We start from the raw sequence: 23,339 nt of genomic DNA, 5'->3' as shown, positions 1-23,339 counted from the left end.
ATACAGAGTGGGCACGGAAAGTATTCAGACCCCCTTCAATTTTTCACTCTTTTAGCCATTTGCTAATATCATTAAAGTTCTTTTTTTTAAGGTGTAGAACCATCTCAAGGATGATCAGAAGAAATGAAGAGCACTTGAGTTAAATATATGAGTATCACAGCAAAGAGTCTGAACACATGTGATTGTTCTGTCAATATGGGGTGCTGTGTGTATATTAATAAGAAAAAAAATGAGCTTAAAATATTAAACCACTAAAATATTAAGTATTAAGTAAAGGATCATGTGACACTGAAAGTTCTCTTTGTAAAAAACAGCCTATTAAATAAAAAGATAAATTTTATGACAGCACTAGCAATCTCAAATTCCCACCGCCATTCATAAAAAGTCACCGTTTAGTGGTTTTAATCATTTGAACTCTTTTAACTGTCCAGCAGAGAACTCTCAGAACTATTCTGGCCATTTATCATATTTTGGCAGTTTATTTAGCTTAATACCATTTGCGCAATTTCGAACTTTGATTATGCAAATCACATGAATGATTTACTATCATCTACCCCTTAGGCGCCACAGATTTTTTTTTGGAAATGCAGGATTTTGACACCAAGCCTTTGGAAGCCTTGAAAGGGCTTAAAGATAGAGATCTAAAGTAAATTAGAAGAAACGATGGGCAGGACCGAAAGTTGATCAGAAAAGAGGAATTATTACTTCGTATTATTATGCTATAACAAATTTGAATAGGAACATGACATCATTTTGGTCTGCCATCTAGTGGTAGGGAATACAACTGAGACAATAAACCGTATTAGGAACTGCAGTCGCAATTTTTTTTTATTTGACGCTTCGAGTAAATGATATGGATGGCAACAGTTTTATTTGGCTGCTGTCATATTAGAAATTATGCCCTAATCCAGTACACTGAAAAAAAAAACTGATTTTCACTTTATATCGCTTTAACTCAAATATCTTGTTTTTATAGTCCTTGAAAGAAAAAAAAAAAGTTACATATGAGATGATCCAAAAAATAACTAGTCATTTTAACAATGAAGAACACAATCAAACAGTCTCTCTTAAAAGTGTTACAGCCCCTTCTTCAGCTTCCTCAACAAAAACAGGTGGAAAAAGCTTTTGCTTTCCTTCTTTAAAAATGAAGAATACTGCAAGTGACATACATTATAAAAACATCTGAACAATATATGACATTCGTAAGTACAAAAGTACAATGATATCATTCACATCACAAAGCAAAATGATACACAAGAATACATTGCCCTTTGGGGAGGAACTCCATCTTTGAGTTTTTTTTGTAGACTGCGTAGAGCAGGTGATTGATACCCTTCCTGCATACAGTGCAGTGATAAGGTTTCTCTCCACTGTGAATCCTTTAAATGTCTTTTCAGACGTGATGAACGACTGATTCTCTCGCTTCACTCTAAACACTTTTTAGGTTTCACTCCAGTGTGGATCCTTTCATGTCTTCAAGGTCTCCTGAAAAACCGAATCTCTTACTGCAGTGTGAACATGAATAAGGTTTCTCTCCAGTGTGGATCCTCACATGCATTTTCAGATGTGCTGACTGACTGAATCTCTTGTCACAGTGTGAGCACTTGTAAGGTTTCACTCCAGTGTGGATCCTCTCGTGTCTTTTTAGGTCTCGTGAATCACTGAATCTCTTACTGCAGTGTGAACACGATAAAGGTTTCTCTCCAGTGTGGATCCTCTCATGTGTTTTCAGATGTTTTAACCAACTGAATCTCTTGTCACAGTGTGAGCACTTGTAAGGTTTCACTCCAAGGTGAATGCTCTCATGTGTTTTCAGGTCTCTTGACTCTCTGTATCTCTTGTCACAGTGTGAACACTTGTAATTTTTTTCTCCAGTGTGGACCAACTCATGTGATTTCAGATGTGCTGACTGGTTGAATTGTTTGTCACAGAGTGAACACTTGTAAGGTTTTTCTCCAGTGTGGATTATCTCATGTATTCTCAGATGTGCTGACCGACTGAATCTCTTGTCACAGCATGAACAATTGTAAGGTTTTTCTCCAGTGTGGTTCATCTCATGTATTTTCAGATGTGCTGACCCGAGAGTGAATCTCTTGTCACAGTGTGAACACTTGTGAAGGTTTAACTCCAGTGTGGGTTTTCTCATGGCTTTTAAGAACCCCTAAATCACTGAATTGTTTATTACACTGTGCACATTTATAAGGTTTTTCTCCAGTGTGGATCATCTCATGTGTTTTCAGATGTGCTGACCGCCTGAATCTTTTGTCACAGTGTGAGCACTTGTAGGGTCTTTCTCCAGTGTGGATCATCTCATGTGTTTTCAGATGTGCTGACCGACTGAATCTCTTATTACATTGTGAACACTTAAAGGGTTTTTCTCCATTCTGAATACTCTCATGCAGTTTCGTACACTCGCTGAAGTAAAAGTCTTTTCACACTCAAAGCACAGGTACTCTCCCACAGAAGTGTTTTTCTGACCTTCTTTCCAATTTTGTAGATGCACAAAGCTGATACCACACAAATTGCATGAATGTTGCTTCTCTTTTGAATGAACTTCTAAGTGTTTCTTCAGAATCGAAGCCCATAAAACATTTTACCACACTGATCACAAGGTGCTGCTGCTCTCTAGTGTGGATGTTCATGTGATCATTAAGGCTTGCTGATTGAGTGAAACTCTTCCCACACTGAACTTTCATGTGACGCTCAAGACTTATTTTGCGTGTGAAACTCTTTTTCACACTGAGTGCAGGTGAAACATTTTGTGTCTCTTCTTTTCTTTAAATCTTTCAGTTTGGTTTGAGAGCAACTCAGACATTTTCTTCTATTTTGACATGATTTTTCTCCTCAGCTTCATTTGATTCTTCATTCTTATCTTTTTTCTTCAATCAACTCTGAAATAAAAGTAAAAATTGTGAAATGTCAAAATAACATCATGGCTCCAGACTAACATTTGAGAGCACCAACACCAAGTTATACAGATGGTGGCACAAGAATAGATGTGGTAGTGCAATATCAAAAATAAAGATAATTTAATAATAAAATTAATACTGTAATGCCTTGAGCTTGAGTTGGGAAGCATGCAAAATTAACTTTTATTAACATCAGTAACGTGCAATATGTAATTTCCATATAGGAAATTAATATATTAGTCTTACTAAATGTATCATTATTCTTCTATATTATAATGAACTGACATCTGATGTTTTGTAAGTTATTTTAGATTTTAGAATATTAAAAGTAAAAAATGAATGACTAATAAGCATTAGGGCTGGGACCAATAAATTGATGGACTGTGAACTGTGACCATGCTCTGAATAGTTTGTGTAATCAGTCCAAAGGTAGTGTAAGTACTGTAGTACTGTAACCCGCTTGCGGGCACAGGAATGCCTTGGTCATGCCAGGAGCAAACTCCAAGAATGAAGGGGTAACTGGGAGACCCTTTAGGTCACCTACTCTCCTCAGAGAACACAGTGCTAGCAACAGTGTGGTCTTTATCGTCAGCAGATGATCAGAGATCTCCTTTATGGGCTCAAATGGCAGCCCACAGAGAGCCTGCAAGACCACAGTCCGAGCCCATGTTGGAACCCAGGATTGTACTGGAGGCCTCAACCTCAGCGCACCATAGAGGAAACGTGTCACCCAGGGGTCTCTACCAACTGAATGTCCACCGAGAGAGGCGTGGTAGGCCGAGATCATGCCACGTAAACCTTCAGGATAGAGTGAGTGTTTCCTGTAGAGAACCTGACCTGCAAGAACTCCAGCACTGTACCAACTGGGCAGTTAACTGAGTCAAGCTAGCTACACCATGAAGTTTCCACTTCAGTGCGTACAGTTTACTCAAAGATGGAGCTCTGCATCAGAATATATTCTAAACAACCTCAGTTGAGAGACCACAAGCTATGAGTTATGCCACCTCAGGAGCCACATCCACTGTTTCCACAGCTCCGGCTACCTGTGAGAGGAGGTCATGATGTAGGAACCAGGGTTTCCTCCCCATATCTAAGGTACATACAGTGTGGCATGACACTTTAATAATGCGAAGTGGATTAAGAGAAATGGACTAATGGAAATACCCCTGTTCCTGAGCCACCACTGTAGCCACTGCCTCATATACAACAGGCCAAGAGGTTATATGCAACTGCCATAAGACCTGCGCAGTTTCTGAAACTGCTTGCCAGTGAGTGACTGGCTTCTTTTTTTCTCGTGACTATAGTGAGGAGCGACTCAATCCGAGCAGGGTCATAAGAGCCTGCATCATGGCACAACACACCAAGATAAGTGGTTCTCTGAGCTGGTGAAAGCACACTCTTCTTGGCGTTCAGTCTCAATCCCAAACGTTTCCACGTGGCGTTGAAATCTCGATGAACATCAGCAAGTCATAGATATAATTAAGTATCGGATGCCTGGAGTTGTAGAGTAGCCACAAACTTCCTATGAGAAGGATGGATGATAATGTGGAAGTACACGCTTTTTAGATCTATCGTGACAAACCAGTCCTCGGACTTGATTTGAGACACAACCTGTTTGACAGTAACAATCCTGAACTTAAGCTTATCTACAGTGTACAGGACCAAACGAGTTGCTATTAACAGCATCAACGACATCCTAATGCGATCCTTCTTATCTCAATCACCACTGCGCCTCAACAGCAGCGGGAGACAACAGCAAGCTCGCACAATAGGCAGCACCTCGGAGTGTGTCAGCAGTGTTCACAGCGAGTGTTCACAGCGAAGAGAGAAGCCCTGATCACGCTTCTCTCACAAGAGCTGAAAGCATGAGCTCCGATCCCCACACTGCTCATAATGACAACCTGTTTCCCATTGCGATTCCCAGAGCACAGCCGCCACATCCACCTCGGTGAAGGCGGGACTGGCACAATGAGGAACACGGGTAAGGGCTCTTTCCACAAAGAGAGCCCTGTGAGAACAAAGCGTATGCAGAAGCGGATGCTTGCCATGCGAGTAACCAGCTCACTCGAGAGCTGACTGTGAGTGTAAAGTAGTTCGTGACTACCAAACAAAGACCAAAATGTTACCTGCTTTCTACCCTGTCTTCACTTGTAAAAGGTAAAGGAAGACAACTTAAGAAAAAGACTGACACACATAGAGCGCATCGCTGAATAACAAAAAGCTGGCTTCCTGGCCAGTGACGTCATCCACCATGACATCTCACCCATCTTTGGACTGATTGCACATACTATTCCTAGCATGGTCACGCTGGAGTCATTCCCCATAGCGCCATCGATTTGAGGCTCGAGTTCCTAAAGAGAAACAGCCCTACTCTGCTTGTTTTCAAATCCCTTTATACATTATTTAGTGGAGAAATATGAATTGAACCTCATCTTTAGAATCTTGCAGCCCTATCCTACACCCACTTTAACTCATCAGTTTATTATTTCAATTTCATAAAAATTTCTTAAACATACTTAAAACTATACTAGCAAAGCACAATTTGACTTAAAATTAATAAGTGAAAAATTATATTTATGGCCATTTTTTGAGACCCCCTTCTTCAATCAGGCATGTATTTTTTTACTGTACAAATAAATGTAGCAATAAGAGTTGGAGCATCGAGCACCCTAATTTCTGTCCATGAGGCGACCTGCTACATGACAAATTAAACCACTTTACTCAACAGAATCATTAATTTCTGTAGAGCTAGACATTTTAATAAAGGATTAGACAATCAAGTTGAGCTCTGAGAATTAAACCAACCTGTTTGTTCCTCAGTTTCTTCATGTTTGACTCTGAACATTTCTTCAGTCTTCACGTCTTCACTCTCCTTTTTAATAACCACCATCTTTGTTTGTTCCTCCATTATCTTCACGTTTCAGACTGAATACTTCTTCAATCCGTATGTTTCCAATCTCCTCTTTCATAAACCACCATCTTTGTTTGTTCCTCCGTATCTTCACGTTTCAGACTGAATACTTCTTCAATCCATATGTTTCCAATCTCCTCTTTAAATAATGCAGTCTTTATTTGTTCCCGGTATCTTCGTGTTTGACTCTGAGCGTTTCTTCTTCCAATCTTCACGCCTTCACTCCCCTCTTTAATAAACACCATCTTTAAAATGGTGTGTCACGTGGATCACAGTAGGATTCACCAGGAGTTTTCTGTGTGTCTGGACACGTTCTCCTGTTTAAGATTAGAATAATTAACAAAGAAAATTAAATACAAACTAAATCTAAAACTAAATTCCCAGTTCATTAGTCAGTGCACTGGTTGCGTACTCAAAAAAACAGGGCTAAAAGGTGCGTACACCACTACTGTGCAAAGGTGGAATTTATATAAACAACATTGACTTAAAAATTTGCACAAAACTCTGACCCCTGCCTACAAACTATTTTTGCTTGAACGATATGAATATGAATAAAGTTAAAACAAGGATTTTAAGCTCTGTTTTTATGCCGATTACATTAAATTAACCAATTTCTGTAACTGAACACTGTTAGACTAACCTAATAATAAAAGCACTGTGTATGTCTTGAAACAATTGCCGTTTTTGTTCGCCCTGCATTCTCGTTATTGTTTTGAGCTTCAGATTCGAAACAGCGAATCACTTCGCGATGCAGTTGATTCAGTTGACTCGGAGTCAAAACAATCCTCCGTCACTACTCGCCAGTGAATTAATTCGTGTTCACGATAAACTGATTGAGAAATTTAGAGCGAAATGAGACGCACGTTTTCTGTTATTCATGTACGGGATGGCTTTTACAGAAATAGAAAAGACCCTTCACTAATATGTCTACTAGATAAAACACCAAAGTGTTATAGCAGGTCACATTTATTCTCGCAAATATATATATATACGAATCTCTAAATGGGTTGTATTGATATATAAACACTTTAATGTTTGAAAGCACTTACTTTTCTTCAGCCGAATCAAACGCTGGAGCGCGGCGCAGCCTTATGACGTCACATCGCCAGAACAAAATAAAAGTTTTTTTTCCTGGTAAAGCTACATTAGACAACGCATGTAAATAATAAAGTACATTACGAATTAAAGGGAACTTTATATCTATATTATATGAACATTTTACCAAATGCAATTGTTGTAAAAAAAATAAATAATAATAATTATAGAGCACTTCTGTATTAAATTACAGGATTGGAAATAATTTGTTGAATATTTTAAAATGATAAAGAAGTTGCAGATCAAAATTTAATTTGTTGTTGTAAGGAGATTATTAATTCAATTTAGTAATTGAAACTGATGTAGACACATATTATTTTGATATTTTATTTGAGCCAATTGCTATTGTGTTAGTTTATAAAGTTTAGTGACTAAACAAATATCAGATTACTGAATTGTCAAAATAATGGGTAGATTACTTAATTACCAGTCATTATTTACAGCACCTTTTACTTTTTGTAATTAAAAGACAAATATATATCATTTTTGACCTAGCATAACATCAAAAACTAATGCTGTTTGGCGTTTATGGTAGAGATGTAATCAGATTGGACAGATGATTCTCTCAAGCAAGGTTTGTGGCGAGAGGTTCCTGCCAGTTCCTGTTCTTTTACTGTAAATCAACAGTCTTGTCTGGATGCGTGAAATAAGGTACCTTGCCGTTGTACTTGACCAGAGTTGGTCATCTCATGTGTTTTCAGATGTGCTGACTGATTGAATTCTTGTCACAGTGTGAACACTTATGAGTTTTCACTCAAGTTTGAGTCCTCTCGCTTGTTTTCAGATGTGCTGACCGTCTGAAGGTTTTGAGACACTTATTACATACAAAAATAAAGTGCAAAACTTTAACAAAATTAGATTTCTAGACGATGTTTTATAAGTTATTTGAGACTTCAAAATATAAAGCAAGTAGAAATTAATGACTAATAAGCACAAGGGCAGGGACAATAAATTGAGAGATGATTCAGCATCGATTCCTCTGGAATCGATTCTGAGCTAGCTTTGAACATCAGATGGTGCTGCGCCTTAGAATCAGCCATTTTCCAAACGCTTACACGCTCTATTCTGGCCGTACTAGTTTATAGAACGATATAGTTTCTGTATGTTTGTGTGTGTAATACCTTAGGTAAAGCTGTTCAAAACCTTTTGTTGCACAAAACAATGTTCATTAAAGTTATGTGAAGCCTTAAAATGTTGATTTTCAGTATTCAGTAATACATCAAGACATTTTACATTGCTAATGAAATCATGAAATTGCCTGAATAGGTTGTTTTAACAATTTAAATTATTATAAACTCACACATTTCTTCAGCCAAATTACAGACAATGGAGAATCTTTTAACAATACTCATTTTATAATACCTTATTACAATAAACATGTTTATAATTGGCATGTAACTTTCTTGAAACTTGAACTTCATAAAATAACATCTCATCTAGTTTTGAATAGTTTTTGACATAATTATCAGATAATGGACAGGAAATTATTGGGAAATCCGTGTGTCTCACAAAAGTTCCAACATTTTTAATAATTCATATTTATTCACAATTACAGTATTCGGGTTCTTGGTGGTTCACAGAAGAGCTGCGGACCACTGGCATCTGCAAGGGGGAAAAATAATCTATTCACATCGTTCATGCGCGCAATTTCCAACAATTTTTGTGCACAGAATCATCGTTAAACACTAGAGGTATCGATCAATTAAGAGCGACGAATTGACGCGTTTCGCAGTTTTCGCCTGAAAGATATTACACACTATATAATACAAATCCTGCTCGAGTCGGCTCAAAGTTTGTTGGGGAAATGAGTTATTTTTAGAAAATTCTAAATCCAATAGCCAACTTGTGCGGTGTAAATCACAATTAAGGGGTTTGGACGACTAAAAAGCTGGCGAACCCCTGCCTCGTGCATCACTCGACTGAGGAGGACAACAGCAACAGAACACTTTACAAGCAAATGCTGACAGACAGATGGAGACGATGAACTGAAGAAAGGAGAATAACAGCAACACACCACTAATTCCTTCTGAGATTCTGAGAGAAAAATCTAAATTGACATATAAAATGATAGTAATAATAATAATTACTATTATTAATACTACAAAACATTTGATCATTAGTACTTAAATTAGTGCACTGGCTGTCAAAAAAAATAAACCTTGAGATTTATCTTAATTCTTAGAGTGGTAATGTCAATATTTCCGTGAATTGTGAAGTGTACTGAGAACACAGTGATCTTACTGTAAATATAAATATAAAAGCTTACGGCATACCTTATACTTTATCTTAACATAACATTCAGAATTGTTGCAGTAAGTGAACGGGCGAGAGTATATTGGTCCTACAGCCAAATCCATTGAAGTCGCGATAATTGTAATTCCTGCCGTTATAGCGCTGAAAATGTTCAGCCCAATTGAACCGTTCACCGAAACCGGAATATTTACAGATGTTACTCAACCAGAATGTGCTTTTTACCGCAATGTGTGTCATAAAATTGTAGCATTTAAGACGCTTGCTCAGTTGGCCAAGTCTGTTTTGATTGGTCTTTCCATATCTATTCCACGTGGGTTTGTATTTAACGGGCAGAGGAAGATTATGCAAATATGTTACCTAGTTATGTATACCGGGCAGAATATTCGAAAATGTAACGACTTGTTGAAACAATTCTTGCCGCAAAAAAGGTGAGATGTTCCTCAATACGTTATATATTGATAACAGACAACTTCTCTAAATTACAACCCCGCTGACAAAAAGCAAAACAATAGTACCCTCCTCAAAGCACAATAAAACATTTTATGGGTTTAACGTTTATAAATGATAATTGTATTGGCATTGATGCAAATATAACGGTGTCTTCTGGTATGTGATGGATTTTTATTGGCGGGAAATTAAATCCTACTGAAAAATTTGCCCAAAACACACTACAAAAATTAAATTTGTAATGGTTTTACTAGAAAAAGCTAATGGTTTATAATAGACTTAGGAACTATTTGAATTTCTGTGATGGTTTCTATTGGTACGCTATTTTTGTTTTTTTGAACTGAAGACACAGATTTTGTGACCTTGACAAAGGTTCTCCTTCAGTTTTTTCATAAATAATTTTGTATTACGTACATACTAATAGCAGTACAAATATAATCTAAAATACTGGCAGTACAATAAAACGTGAGCACACTTCAAGCACTACTGTCATTGTAATATTTTACTGTAACATACTGTAACTAATTAGTCGTGATTAAATATTACAATCCTACATTCTCATTCATGTTATTATTGCTGCCAATAATTTTGATCATTAATTTACCTTAATTTTAAAGGTGTAGTACAGTTCTGGGTAATGCTCACCGCTGGCTCTTTGTGGTGTAGATTTTTTTAAATGGTTGTATTTACTGTGATTTCCTTGCAATGGAGGTACACATGGCGTTAATAGGCATTTTTGATTGACTAACTACCGCAGCTTGTATTATAAAAAACGGAACAATAAACTGTACAGTTTCTTACAGTGATAGATCCCCAGTACGGTAAACCAATAAAGACAAAGACGGATTCTGCATGAACTGTAGACACAATGCCAAACAGGAAAGTCATCACACCGATCATTATCTGGACTGTCTGTATAAAACAAGAAAAATGTATGTACTTTTCATACCTCACACTAATGCGCGCATGTATAAGATATTGTTTGGAGTTCTGAAAGGTTCCTTACCCCAAGGGCCTTTGGTTGGCCTTCTAGAAATGCCTTAAGTCCATGAAGAAATGAAAGCCCTTTTATCTGTTGGAGAAAGACAGGCACTGGAGCATTTGTGGTAACCTCAGCTGTTGCTGTTGTTTGTACTGGTTGTTGCAGCTGGATGACAAATGGGTATAGGAGTCGACATTCTCGTTCCAGGATCCTGAAACCGACCTGCATTGTAAATGTAAAACACGGTCTTTATATTGCTTACAGTCGTATTCCCCAATTTTGGAAATTTTGTCCATGCTTAGAATGAGGATCCAGCTCCGAATACTGTACATGAAACAGCATTTGATCCTTTAAACTGATCCAAATAATTAAAATTTAAGGCTCTATTCCCAAGAGACTTACATACACACACACACACATTTGTTTAAAGATATTCAGACAAAGTGTAATTATGTTTACCTCTTTTCAGCTGGGTTTTCGTGCTTCACTCTGAAGTTGCGTTTGGGGTAAGCCGATACAAATTCTGTGTCAAATGAGCTTGGGTGCGTATGAAAATGGCAAAGCTGGCCATGTAAATGTGATAATAATTTGCATAATGACGTACAAAAAGAAGCGCTATCGTTAATGACATTAATCTCTGTAAGAATACACAAGTGCCATTAGTAAAAATGCTATTGCTATTAATAAAAAAGAGTTATTTTAACAAAAAGTTGAAGAGTCAAGTGTACAACTAAAGGGAAGTTCAATACCCACAATGGTAACTTCAAATGAAAAGTTTAAATTTGTACCTCAAGTACTTTTGTACTTTTGTCCATTCTCTTTAACATTTATTTAGATTCTTTTATTTCATTTTTAGGTTTCCTGCCTTGCCTGATACATACTGTGATTTATCTGGAGTCTTTTGCAAAATATGTATGGTACTTGGTGAAAGACCTAAAAGGGTAAGTATCCCCAAAATGAAAATTAGGCTGTGATTTACTCACTTTCTAAGCATCCTAGGTATATGTGACTTCTAACACCTGGCACTTCAGCTCTATCGTTGCAGTAGACAGAAGTTTAGCTTTAACAGTACAAAACATGTTAAATAAAGTGCATGTAGATGCAATAAACGTCCCTTCACATGGCTCTAAGAAGAATTTTTGCAAAATAAGTGTTGCCGACATAATAAATCAACTAGCATTGTGTTATGTTCGCCACTAATCACGCAACGCGGTACGATTTACTTCATCCGCCAGGAATGCTTCCGAATTTATTACGTTTTAGGGGCGCGTGGACAAGTTTTATACATATATCGCATTGGTTTTGAGACTTTAGTTTTCAAAACCTTAAGATCTTATCTACGCAGCTTGTAACACTTCAGAGAGACAGGAACATTTGAAATTGGAAAATTAATTCCAGATTGAGCAAAGGACTCGTCTGGATCTCATGGTCTGGTGCTTTTTTCAAAGAAGGTAACTGTTTTTGCATGCGTGTGACACCTTATTTGCTAAACAAATCAGATGTTAGGTCATGATTGTCAGTGCTAAACTCTTCTGTGAGCACTGTATCCTGCTTCCACGCAAAGTGCATATGCTTTCGCTGTTTCTCATATCCCTCCATGTTCTAACATTTTGGACAACGTTTGAAATTTTTCTCGTTATTGCACTCTTGATGAACAGCAGATCTTCACAATATTGAACACATATCTCAGTAACCAACAATTCTGACCGCATATGTTTATGGGGAGATGTCATTTATACTCGTAACAACTGAGATATATATTTAATATTGCAAAGATCAGCTGTTCATCAAGAGGGATCAACAGGAGAAAGTTTCAAACGTTGTCAAAAAATAGTACATGTTAACAGTTAAAGAATATACAATTTGCATGGAAGCAGGATGCAGTGCTCACAGAAGAGTTTAGCGTTGATAAACAAGACCGAACATCTGATTTGCTTAACAAAAAAGTGTCACGTTCACCATAGATGTTATTTGCACTGCCAATACTAAACTGAACTGAATGCCATCATATTTACATTCAAAGCCTCCTCTGTTTTACAATGAAGCTTTGAATGTCCTTTCTCATATTTTATGATGCCATCACTCTACAAAATATATTTTACAATATGTAACCACCAGAGGAATCAAGATCCATCTATAAATATATGTGCTATTATATAGCTAATTTGCATAGGATTGAAGGAGGCTTTTTTGTTGACATGCAACCGGGCTCTCAGCCTAACATACCTAGAAACCGTGGCACAATTGAAGGTGCCCACTTTGACCGTTGATATCGCACTGTGATGTCACTAGATCATGTGCTCAACTGACCGACACTTACAAAGAGATTTTGTTAGCTTTGTAAAGGGTTTGCTTTGTGAGATTGCAGTGAACTGAGTCTTATTTTTAGAGATTCTAAAAAGATTCTAAAAGCAGAGCTATTTGCCAACGTGTTCACACCTTCTTTGAGTTGAAATAAAAGTGTTCCAATGCAATCGCGTATGATAATTATATGTAGAGTTATAACAATGTCATTGTTGCGATGTGCATATTGAGTGGAAACACATAAAGCTTGAATGACATTTGATGAACACACCAATGTCAATTGAAACAGGTAATGTCATATTTTAGTTCTGCCCCTATGATTGAAAGCCTGCACTAATTACCAAGAATTAAAAGAATACACTCCACTATAAAGCCCCAACTCCATGTAGTGCACCAACAGATAGACTTTTCAATCTTGGAAGTCCCAAAATGCTGGTGATGTAGGCTTTCAGTGCCTTGTACTGATGTGCTTCAACAGATGTTTCAGGCAAGTGGATAGTGAAATAGGCCAGTTCTCCAGCATAGAAACTAAGCTTAAATTTGGGCAGCCTATATATTTAACCGTTGTCTTGCACAGTTATACTATAACCATGTCCACCTCATATAAAGGCAACAGAACATTCCAGTATGTTTGATACTACAGTCTTTGTTACAAATCTTGAAGGATATCAAAGTGACCTAGTCACTCAAAAAACATACTGGATGTGCATCACAATACCGGTTCTTCAAGATGGATCTCACTTTCATGAAAATTAATTTTTCGCAGGCGATGTCGAGATTATTCTGTACATCGATGACTTGAAGTGTGCAATCCCTTGAAAATTCTTGCAAGATTCACAAAGTCACTGCTGTCTTTTGTCTTGTGGACAGGTTACAGACAGGTTCCATCATTGAGTCTGTCTACTATAACACGAAAAAAAGATTTAGTCATTTTTAAAACTCTTTCTTGGCTTTATAACAGATTTAATGATGGTGAGACCGAATGCATGGGATGTTGGGATGTAAGAATCCCATGGGCTTTGTTTACTCCTGAACTTAAGCTATCCCCCAAAGCTGAGAAACACATTTGAAGTCTTTCCGAAAATCTTTCTCCAAAAGTAAAGCTCTTCTTCTGCACAGAAAGCTACTAATGTAGGTCCGCTAGTTTGTTTGAGACTTACATTTACTTTACTGTACAATTTGGTACGTTAAACCAAATTCGACCAGGGAGTATAAAGCCTTGCATCATATTTGTGACAGATGCATAAAATATTGTTTTGAACATAGGGTATATATATTCTTACCATTAAAATAGCAGCGGCTCTTGTATTTGCCTGAAACAGAGTCGAAAATCTGCCAGCGCCATCTACAGTTCCTCGAGATCATCAAGGAATCGTTCCAGCCCTACAGTACAGCAATGCCATCATCCCATAAGTGCTGTTGTAGACCTAGAGCAGTAAAATCCAAGCTTTTCTTCTTGTCCTGCAGAAGTGAGTCAGTGACAGAAGATGACGTCGGAGAAGGATCTGGATACATCTGATGAGAGTCAAAACAGAAACACATTTTACAGCTGCTGTTGCTGTTACCGTGGACTGAGGATCAGAACATCTGGTTGAAACAGCTTTAATATGGATATGGAGTTCTACAGAACGATATCTCAATTGCTGATATATTTTTTTACGCTCTTTATTTTAACATATTTTTAACTTTTTCTTTACAGATGAACACGAATGCTTAAAGGCAGCAGAAAAGCAAGGTAAATCGATTTCAGCGCAACAACAAGACAGTGCCTGGGTAATGAGTCTGTGTGTAGAAGTTTAACAAACATGAACTGAGCGAAAGAGAAGCAAAACATCAAGAACAAAGACCCAACTGAAACTAAACCAGTGGTCGCTGTGCCCTTGTGTTAAAAGTTAATATGAAGACATAAAATGGTGCAACATCTTATTCGTTTATTCCTCAGTTTGCCCACATCCAGCATAGACCGCATCACTGGTTATAATGGATTTTATTTGCTCTTGAAAAGTCACCTTTAGTAACATAGTGCTTTTATACAGTACAGATAGTGTCGAAGGAGCTTTAAAGTGATTTAATCAAGTCAAGAATATTGACAAAAATGAAGTCTACCCAACTAAGCAAGCCAAAAGCAACAGCAGCAAGAAAGCAAGTAGATTGAAGTCTGTCTGGCACTGGTAGCACTCTTTACAAACTTGTCCACATGTAGTGCAGAGCCATGCATCGTCCACTTTTACATGGCTTCCTGCAGTACTTCTGTTTTTTCTGTCAAATTTATATTTTGCGTTCAAATCTTACTTATGCGGCAGATAACTTAAAAATGTGTCATCGTCTCAGAGTGGCTCATGCTAAAGAAGTTTCTTTGCCATCTTCTGACTGTACCTGACCCTTTAACATTGGCATGCCCAAGTGCGGTCGAACCTGAACTAAACCAACCATTTGGTTTGAAACCTACAGTTGGTTTGTATTTGGTTTCATTGAGCATGAGTTTGTATTATCATATATCTGTCTAATAATCTCTATTTCATTGCACTACGTTTCAGATTTGATGAGAAATGCTTCAACTACAGTCAGTGCTGATGTAAAAGCTGAAACAGGTGTGAGTTTAAATGCTCCTCTATTGACTGCAAACAACTTCTCAGGACCAGTAACCATTTATGGCCCAAATGCTGAAGGAAGCGGTTCAGTTTTCTTTCTTTTACCAGATCGACAGAAATCCTCAGAGACTGCAGAGGAACACAGAGAAAAACAAGGTAAATCAACAATATCTACGTATTTAGCCCTCGTTCCCTGATGGAGCTAAACCTCAGCTAAACTACTGGGTCACTGGCTTGGCTCCTAGCGAAAACAAGAATAATACTCACGCTGTGGTCAGCTGTGGCTAGATGCAATCAGCTCATGTCAACATCCATTTGTTCGTTTTATTACTCTAAAAGTAGATTGGTACCTGGTAACTGAGACTTTTATTGTCGTATACTGAATATTTAAATAGATTCACTCGCACAACCCTGTTCATAAATAACAGGATTTTCTATTAAAGTCCTAATCACACTCTGTGACAGACATTTCAAATCTGAGCTTGCATTGCCACTGATCCAGGAAAAGCAGTTTATTTACATGAAGTATCTTTTATAGTCTGTGTTGCAAACATTTTTACAGCAATAATCAGAGAAGTACTGAAATCATAGTTTACAGTTTGGATATTAACACTGCTGTCTACAGAAGCGATCAAAATAGAATAAAATCACCTGTCTGAAAGCACATATAGCTTAAATATTAAAAACAACAATCAAGTAAGAGCACATTTAATTTTTATGTGCATTTGACTAACAGATACATTTACATTATTTGTTAGTTGTTCTTATTATAATTTATTGCACAAAAACAACGTTTTATAAATTCTTAGTTTCGTTATTTCTATTTTACGGCAGTCCAGTAAATCATTTATTTTTATCTTCTTATGATCAGACTCTTTATAGAATTTGATTATAGAAAAATTGTTTAGAAGATGGTAATGGATTAAAATATAGGTAGCCTAACAGATGTGTAAACTGAAATCTATTAGAATTTTATTAAAACTAATGTGCACTGATTCATTGTGTTGGATATATTTTGTTCTTTTGTGAAGTGGCTTAAAGATGAGTCTTTGAGTCTGTATAAATGTCATCAAGCTGAAAAAATTTTTGATTAAAAGGTATCATTCAGGAACCGTATCAAAATGTTCTGAACGATACCCAACCCTACTCCTGCGCCAGTGGTCATGGTCTCTGATTGATACTGATTGCAACCTTTCTTGCAACAGGGGAGAGGATTATAAACATAGATTTAAAGATATATTCTATGATCAACACATTTAGTTCATATCAACATAGAAATGTTTTTGAGAAACTGTACATTAAGTATTTCAGATGCAAAGTTTTTAGTCACACGTAGAGTGGCCATTACATTGAAGTCCCACAGCAGATTTTAAAAATTACATTTTTGATATAAAAGTCATACTAAAATGATAAGTGCACCAAAAGTTATGAAAGTATGAAAATGCATTTCATGCAGCCTTTTAAATCTCTTAAGCAGTGCTGGTTAGTAACTGATTACTTGCAATCTGGATTACATGATCAGATTCCAAACATTATGCACTTGTAATTAGATTCCATCATGTTTATAATCAGATTACAGTAAAATTTATTTTGTAACAATTTTAAAAAAGCAAAAGTACCTATCATTCTGCATCATGAATGTGTTTAATAATCAAGCAAGTTGCTTAAACACTGCCAAAATAAAACTGACAAAAATAGTTAAGACCTGCAACACCATTTAATTTATGTTTTATTAATGTTTATGTATGTGTATATATTACAGACATTCTGAGGCTTGAGAAAATGAAGCACATCTCAAGGATGTTTACACAGAACTGTTCATCACAGAGGGAGATATGGAGAATGTCATTGTCACGAATGAGGGGTCTGAGGCGTGCGGATCCATGTGCAGGCTTTTATTAAACAAAGGCATGGTCAAAGCAGGCAGGCGTCGAACACGGCAAACAGGAGTATCAAAGGCAAGGCAATAACAAAATCCAAAAACAGGCGAAGGTCGAGTCAGGCAGCGAACAATCAGAATATCAGAAGACAGGCAGGGTCAAAACCAAGGAAACAAGAAGTCGGGAAACAACAATAGAACAGGCGAACAATGCAACCTGCAGGTGAGTGGCTTGCTGCAGTATTTATAGTCCTAAACAGAAGTAGCAGCAGAGGCGATCACCGATCACCCAGAGGTAAGAGCTCCTCTGCTGGCTTGAAGTGACAAAAACAGTAACTTTGTCGTAGTATACTTCCAGATGGTAAAGTCATTGTATTCTTGCGAGTGCAGCACTTTATTTTCACGAAAGTATATAATTTTGTTTTATTAGTCATCAGGTTTAGAAAAAATGTTCATGCATAGGATTGTTTATGCTTTAACTCTTGTATGTATCTGCACAAACGTATACAAGAAGGAACAAAAAGCCTTAACTTTAGGCATGACATGTTAATTGTTGGAATCACTATTATAGTAATTTAGTTACCATTACATCAGATTATAGAGCCATTTAAACAAACTCACACTCAGCCATAGAATGCACAACAGTTTCAGCAAAAGGCTGTAAAGAAGTTCAAAGACAGCACTCTGAATTGTGAAATCAGCTTCCAGGAGCCAAATAGGAAAACAAAGATAGAACATTTCTATAGTACTTCACACCACCTAGTTCAATACCAGTCTTGATATAGCAGAATGCAATTCAGCTGTAAAGCAGCTCTTCAGAAGATGGTAGTGTAGTCACATGGTAGTCAATCCAGTCATATCAATACACATTTCGATGATGCTTCACATCAGTCACTGTTGATTCTGGCATAGTTGGCAATAGGGTTCTGAGCTGAGGACTTGCATATCCTCTTCACTGAAGATCAGACCCTCTATCCTGAGTTCAGGGTTTATAATGTTGGACCATCAGTAAAACTGCGTTGATGAATCAGAATAGATTTAAGAGAGTTTCTACCCATGATTGTTTTCGAGCTTGTGCCCAGTTGTGCTTGTCACTGGTACTGGTGCTAATTTCTAAAAAAATAACACAATTACCACATAGCATACATATTATCAGTGATATTTACAGCTTATTTGATACATATTCACCTCAGACAATTGCAAACACCAGTGTTTAGTGGGGCTGCCCCTCAGGTGCTTCAGCTGCTGAATCAGACCCAGAACTGGTGGCCATGCTTTCAGGGTCCTCCACTCAGGGGCAGGTATCCTGTGCCACCTGCTTCCAGATCTGTGGAACCTCCACATGTGACTCGAGGGTAGGACAGAGGGCACACTTAGAAGTGCTCTACCACCAGCAGTGGAATCTCTTCGCTGATTGGTGTTCTTCTCCTAAAAGTTGAAGCGTAGGCTGTTGCTCTTGGAAAGCACAATTTTCATCATGAGGTTCTTGAGGAGTAACAGTAGGTTGAATCTCCCTAGCTCACTCATTGTGCCCTCCTGAATCTCTCTGTTGTCTTGGCTTGGTATATGCCCTATGATTTAAAGTTGCTGCTGATTTGTTTAAAGTTAAGAGTGTTTTTGGTTTAAAAGCTACATAGCCAGCCAGTGTTCGAAACTATCCACCTGCAATGGTAGAGACACAATGCTTCCAAAAGTGGTTAATATCCAACCTGCCATTGTTTAGTTTATTTGATTTGATCCACTTCCTTTCTGCAGCTTGACTGACTTTAAATAAAAGATGACATCAGTGCAAAAGGCCTGAAGTCTGGAAAATCCAAGCTTGAAAACCTATTTTTGATTTGATTCATTTTAAAAAGAACTACAAATGGAAATTTACCAAAATGATAAATAGGCCGTAAAATAGTTTTGAACTGTTAAAGCCAGAAGTAACTCAACCCGAAAGTGGATCAAACCCTTTCTCAACCACATAACATAATTTTGTCAAAAAAAGTAATTTTATGTATTTATAAGCATCACTGTCTGTTTAGTTTGTGTTTGTCGGGTCTCAAAGTCGGAGTTCACGTGTCTTATAATTATAATAAAGGCTGTTCATTTGATCCACTGATTCGTCCATCTTTTGGTATGTAAATCTCTATAAATATAAGAGCTTTTCAAATAATAATTAATAAAAATATTATAATAATTTAATTTGAAACAGCTGAATTGTGTATTTTGTGTTGAGATTTAGAAAGTTTTTAACATTCTATTTACAGTAATCTATAAATAGTAAAGAGAGAAATCTAAAACACAACTCATTTGTTCCTTCTGTTCCCAGATAAAATTAAATATGGAATTGTCAGGTGAGTTTTGGGGTGTCTTGGCTGCAACAATAACTTTGTGGAGGCTAGATGTGTAGATATGAAGACATATAGATTTAATTGTATAAGGGGTTTGATACACACATGATATGTTTCACTAGAGATCGTAGCAATGATTCCTTTCCCAGGCCTGCTCCACTGCTCTTCACACCTGGAGACCTTGACCATTGTCAGATAAGACTGGAGATGCTTCTTAAAAATAATAGCAATGCTCATAACTGCGTGTTATTCTGACTTGCTCGATTTTCACTTCAGGCAGCCGTTAATTTTACTGTATTTTAGATGGATCAACTGTTTATCTGCAAAGAAGAAACAACAGATGAATGTCTTGCTGAAGGTTTGCTTGTTAGCCACCCGTGAATAATATGCATAAAATCAAATGAAGTACATGCTCCTCACATACCTTTATAATCTTTTAAAAGTATGCTGTGGAGTAAAGCCTGTCGACAGATACATTGTGAAGGATCGCCATGGGCACAAGGTCTTCAGTGTTCTCGAGGACAGTGATTGTTGTGACAGGCAGTTCCGTGGAGGTGCGTCCTTTCATAATGAAGGTTACCAACGTCTCAAATCAAGAGCTTCTCAGACTGGTTCACCCATCTGTTCACTGCTGCGGAGCCATGAGGTATCAACGTAATTCTCTGCTTGCTCATTCATTTTTGCTACGTGGCGTGTATTATATGTTGTATGTATATTTTAGCTGGAAGTTCAGTCTCCATGAGGCAGTCCCATCGGATATGTTCGACACAACTGCCATGTTTTCATGCCGAAAAAATTCACTCTTGAGAATGAGCGAGGCCAGCCGCAATTTAGGATTGAGGACCGTGTGTAAACTGTGACTGCTGTGAAGAGGACAACTTTGAGGTGAATCGCATACACACTGAAATTTGACTGACCAAAGATATTTTCTATCCTCCAACCTATATTTTTATAAAACTTTAGTATATGCTGATTAAGCTGACCACACTGGCTGTAGATGATTTCAGGTTTTTACATTTCTGGGAAATTTGATCCCCACACTGAAGCCAAAAAACCTGACCCAGAAACAGATGTGTTGCTTTTGGGTTTAAAATGGGTTTAAAATTGGTTTAAAAGCTAGAACTAGCATGCACTCTAATTGCAGCAGCAAGATTAACAAAGATTAAGTTGCAAATCCAGTCTTGTTGTTTTTATCTTACACTACTCTATTATATTAATAGGTTAATCAAATCCTAAGGGTTCTGAATTGCTCTGGTCACACTGATTCAATTTGCATGGATACACTCCATAGACCCATCCATCTAACATTTAGCACTATTTAGTGTATCTGAAAAGTTCTGTTTCCTTTAAGTGACCATCGAAAAAAAATAAGCAAAGCTGGTATGAGTTTTCTTTCCTGATTCTGAGCAGGTAGATTTAAGATCTGGGTAAAGTTTGATTTTACAGTAGAAAATACAGAGGACAACTATTCTATTCAAGACATTACTAACCTATCAAGCACACACACACACACACACACACATTTTGAGGGTAAAAATCAGTTATTTAAGTAGAAGTCCCAAGGTCTAGTTCTATAATTGCGACCTGAGAGAATTTACCAAACAGAGATTTAGCTTATGGCTAGCTAACCTTTTAGGTTGCACCGTTTCAGCAAGAAAAGAGGTGTTGTGTTTACCACACCAAGGCTAAAAAGGGGACAGTGGCTCCTCAGAGGGAGTCACGGCACTTTCGGTTAGCTAGCAAGCTGGCGTCTTTGGAGTTTTCCTGCGGCCGTTGCCTTGGTGGCGAGAGGAATGGTTTAATGATATTTTGCCATTCTTGAAGTTCTTCTGCAAGTCGGTTGCAGCTATAGGTTTGGAATTTCAGCAGAGTTAGGACGAGCTGTTTTTGGTGAGTTTTTGGAAGAAGTCAGCGTGCAGATTTCACGCAACCCAAAATCATTGATCAGCTGTACAACTCAGTTGAGGATTTGAGATTTCTTTTGCAACATGTCTCTTCACTGATATCCTACACTTGTCTTTTTCACTGTGACCACAGCTGATGACTTTGAATGAGGAAAACGAGGCAACATCACACAGATCAGTTGGAAACATCATCAAATCTTTCTTAGACAGTGGACCAAATAAAGGGCAGCACTTCGTCCTGAGCTTTCCAAGCAACCTGGATGTCAAAATGAAAGCTACTGTACTGGGAGCATGCATACTCATTGTAAATATAGTTGAAAAGTACATTCTTAACGCTTTTTGTTAGACTTTAGCATTTATAATTATAACTTTATTAATGTTTTATTATTATTATTAGTAGCAGTAATATGAGTAGTAGGAGTAATATTTTTATGTAATACAATATTATTTATTTATTTCCAGTTTCCAAATATAACGACAGGAAATCAAGGATACCGCTCTGGCTCACCTGCTTATCTATGGCATGCACTTGCTGGAAAATTTACTAGGCAGGTCTTTGCCCCATCCAACAATTTCAGCAAACATCTCAATGTGAATTAAGAAATAAAATTTGCATATGTAAAGAATGACATCTTGGCCATGCACCTATGCTATTGTAACTGAAGTCCTCCCGGTCGTGACTAAAGCATATTCAGAGATAATAGGTTTGTTTGATTGGCTGCCGTCTGAAAAAGCAATTAATTCTGGTTAGAACATTTGTCCGACTTTGAGCTGCAGCTGCCTTACGATCATATCTCGAAGCCAAAAAAGCAAAAAAACCTCACACTATTTATGAAAAATGGCCCCCAATCGAGCATGGTTTATCCCAAGGTTTTTCTCATTTTCACACAGATGAAGCTTTGGTTCCTTGCGCTGTTGCCTCTGGCTTGCTCAGTTGGGGACATTTGATTTCTAAGTGTCGCCGATTTGTTAAAAAAATTTTAACAAAAGTTTTTATGAAACATAAATGACTACTTAACAGAGAATACAATTTGTTCTGAAACAACTGAAATTTGTTCACAATTTGCTTACCGTAAAGTTGTTACTTTGAGGAGTATGGATAACCTAACAGCTGACTTCCATAATGTTTTTCTCCACACTATGGGATTTCAATGGCTCCTGTCAACTGTTTGGTTAGCCACTGTAATGCAGAGTCAGAGATGTTTGGCTCCATGTGCTAGCTCTTTATTTAGAGTGGTCGAACAGGCAATAGGTCAACAGTAGCGTCAGGGGCAGCAAAGACAAGGGCAGAATCTATAAACAGGCAGAGATCGAGACAGGCAGCAAGTATCAAAGTCATTAAGTCCAGGTGTCATTGGGCAGGCAGCATTCAAACACAGAATCGAGAAACAGTCGAAGGTAGTCTCAGGGAAATCAATAGGAAGAAATTAACTCTTAGAATTACCAGCAGAGCAAGGATAAGACTTTGCACTAAGCATGAGTCAGGGCACAGTTTAAATAGCCGGCGTGATGGGAAGCACCTGGGCGGCAATCGGTCCAAGGTGTGGAGCATGATGGAAAATGTAGTTCCTTGCGGGTAGTATCTGGGAGAAGGTTCCCTCCGGTGGCCGTTGGTTCATGATACCCACATTCCTCAAAGTATCTAATGTGTTCGGCAAACAAAAAGGAATTCATGCGGGTTTGGAACAACTTTTCAGTAAGCAAGTAATGAATACATTTTTAAATCCT

General features: G+C 37.5%; 1 protein-coding gene and 1 long non-coding RNA gene across 3 annotated transcripts; both read right to left on the bottom strand.

The window, feature by feature from the left end:
* Positions 1 to 1,447: 1,447 nt before the first annotated feature.
* On the bottom strand, positions 1,448 to 2,283 carry LOC122342275 (zinc finger protein 525-like). The gene has a single exon (XM_043236069.1). The coding sequence runs from the start codon at positions 2,144 to 2,146 to the stop codon at positions 1,448 to 1,450; it is 699 nt and encodes a 232-aa protein (XP_043092004.1). The 5' UTR covers positions 2,147 to 2,283.
* A 5,883-nt stretch (positions 2,284 to 8,166) lies between these two features.
* On the bottom strand, positions 8,167 to 11,139 carry LOC122343178. Of its 2 annotated transcripts, XR_006250699.1 has the most exons (4): positions 11,057 to 11,139; positions 10,622 to 10,819; positions 10,417 to 10,527; positions 8,167 to 8,517 (listed from the first exon to the last, which is right to left on the bottom strand). It is a non-coding gene; the product is annotated as an uncharacterized LOC122343178 (long non-coding RNA). The 2 variants fall into 2 exon arrangements; XR_006250698.1 differs by lacking the exon at positions 8,167 to 8,517 and having other exon boundaries at positions 10,315 to 10,527.
* Between the last annotated feature and the right edge of the window lie 12,200 nt (positions 11,140 to 23,339).

Source organism: Puntigrus tetrazona, chromosome 4, assembly GCF_018831695.1.
Source record: "Puntigrus tetrazona isolate hp1 chromosome 4, ASM1883169v1, whole genome shotgun sequence".
NCBI classification, from domain to species: Eukaryota; Metazoa; Chordata; class Actinopteri; order Cypriniformes; family Cyprinidae; genus Puntigrus; species Puntigrus tetrazona.
The sequence above is the reverse complement of the archived record's forward strand: the minus strand, read 5'-3'. Positions and strand labels throughout refer to the sequence as shown.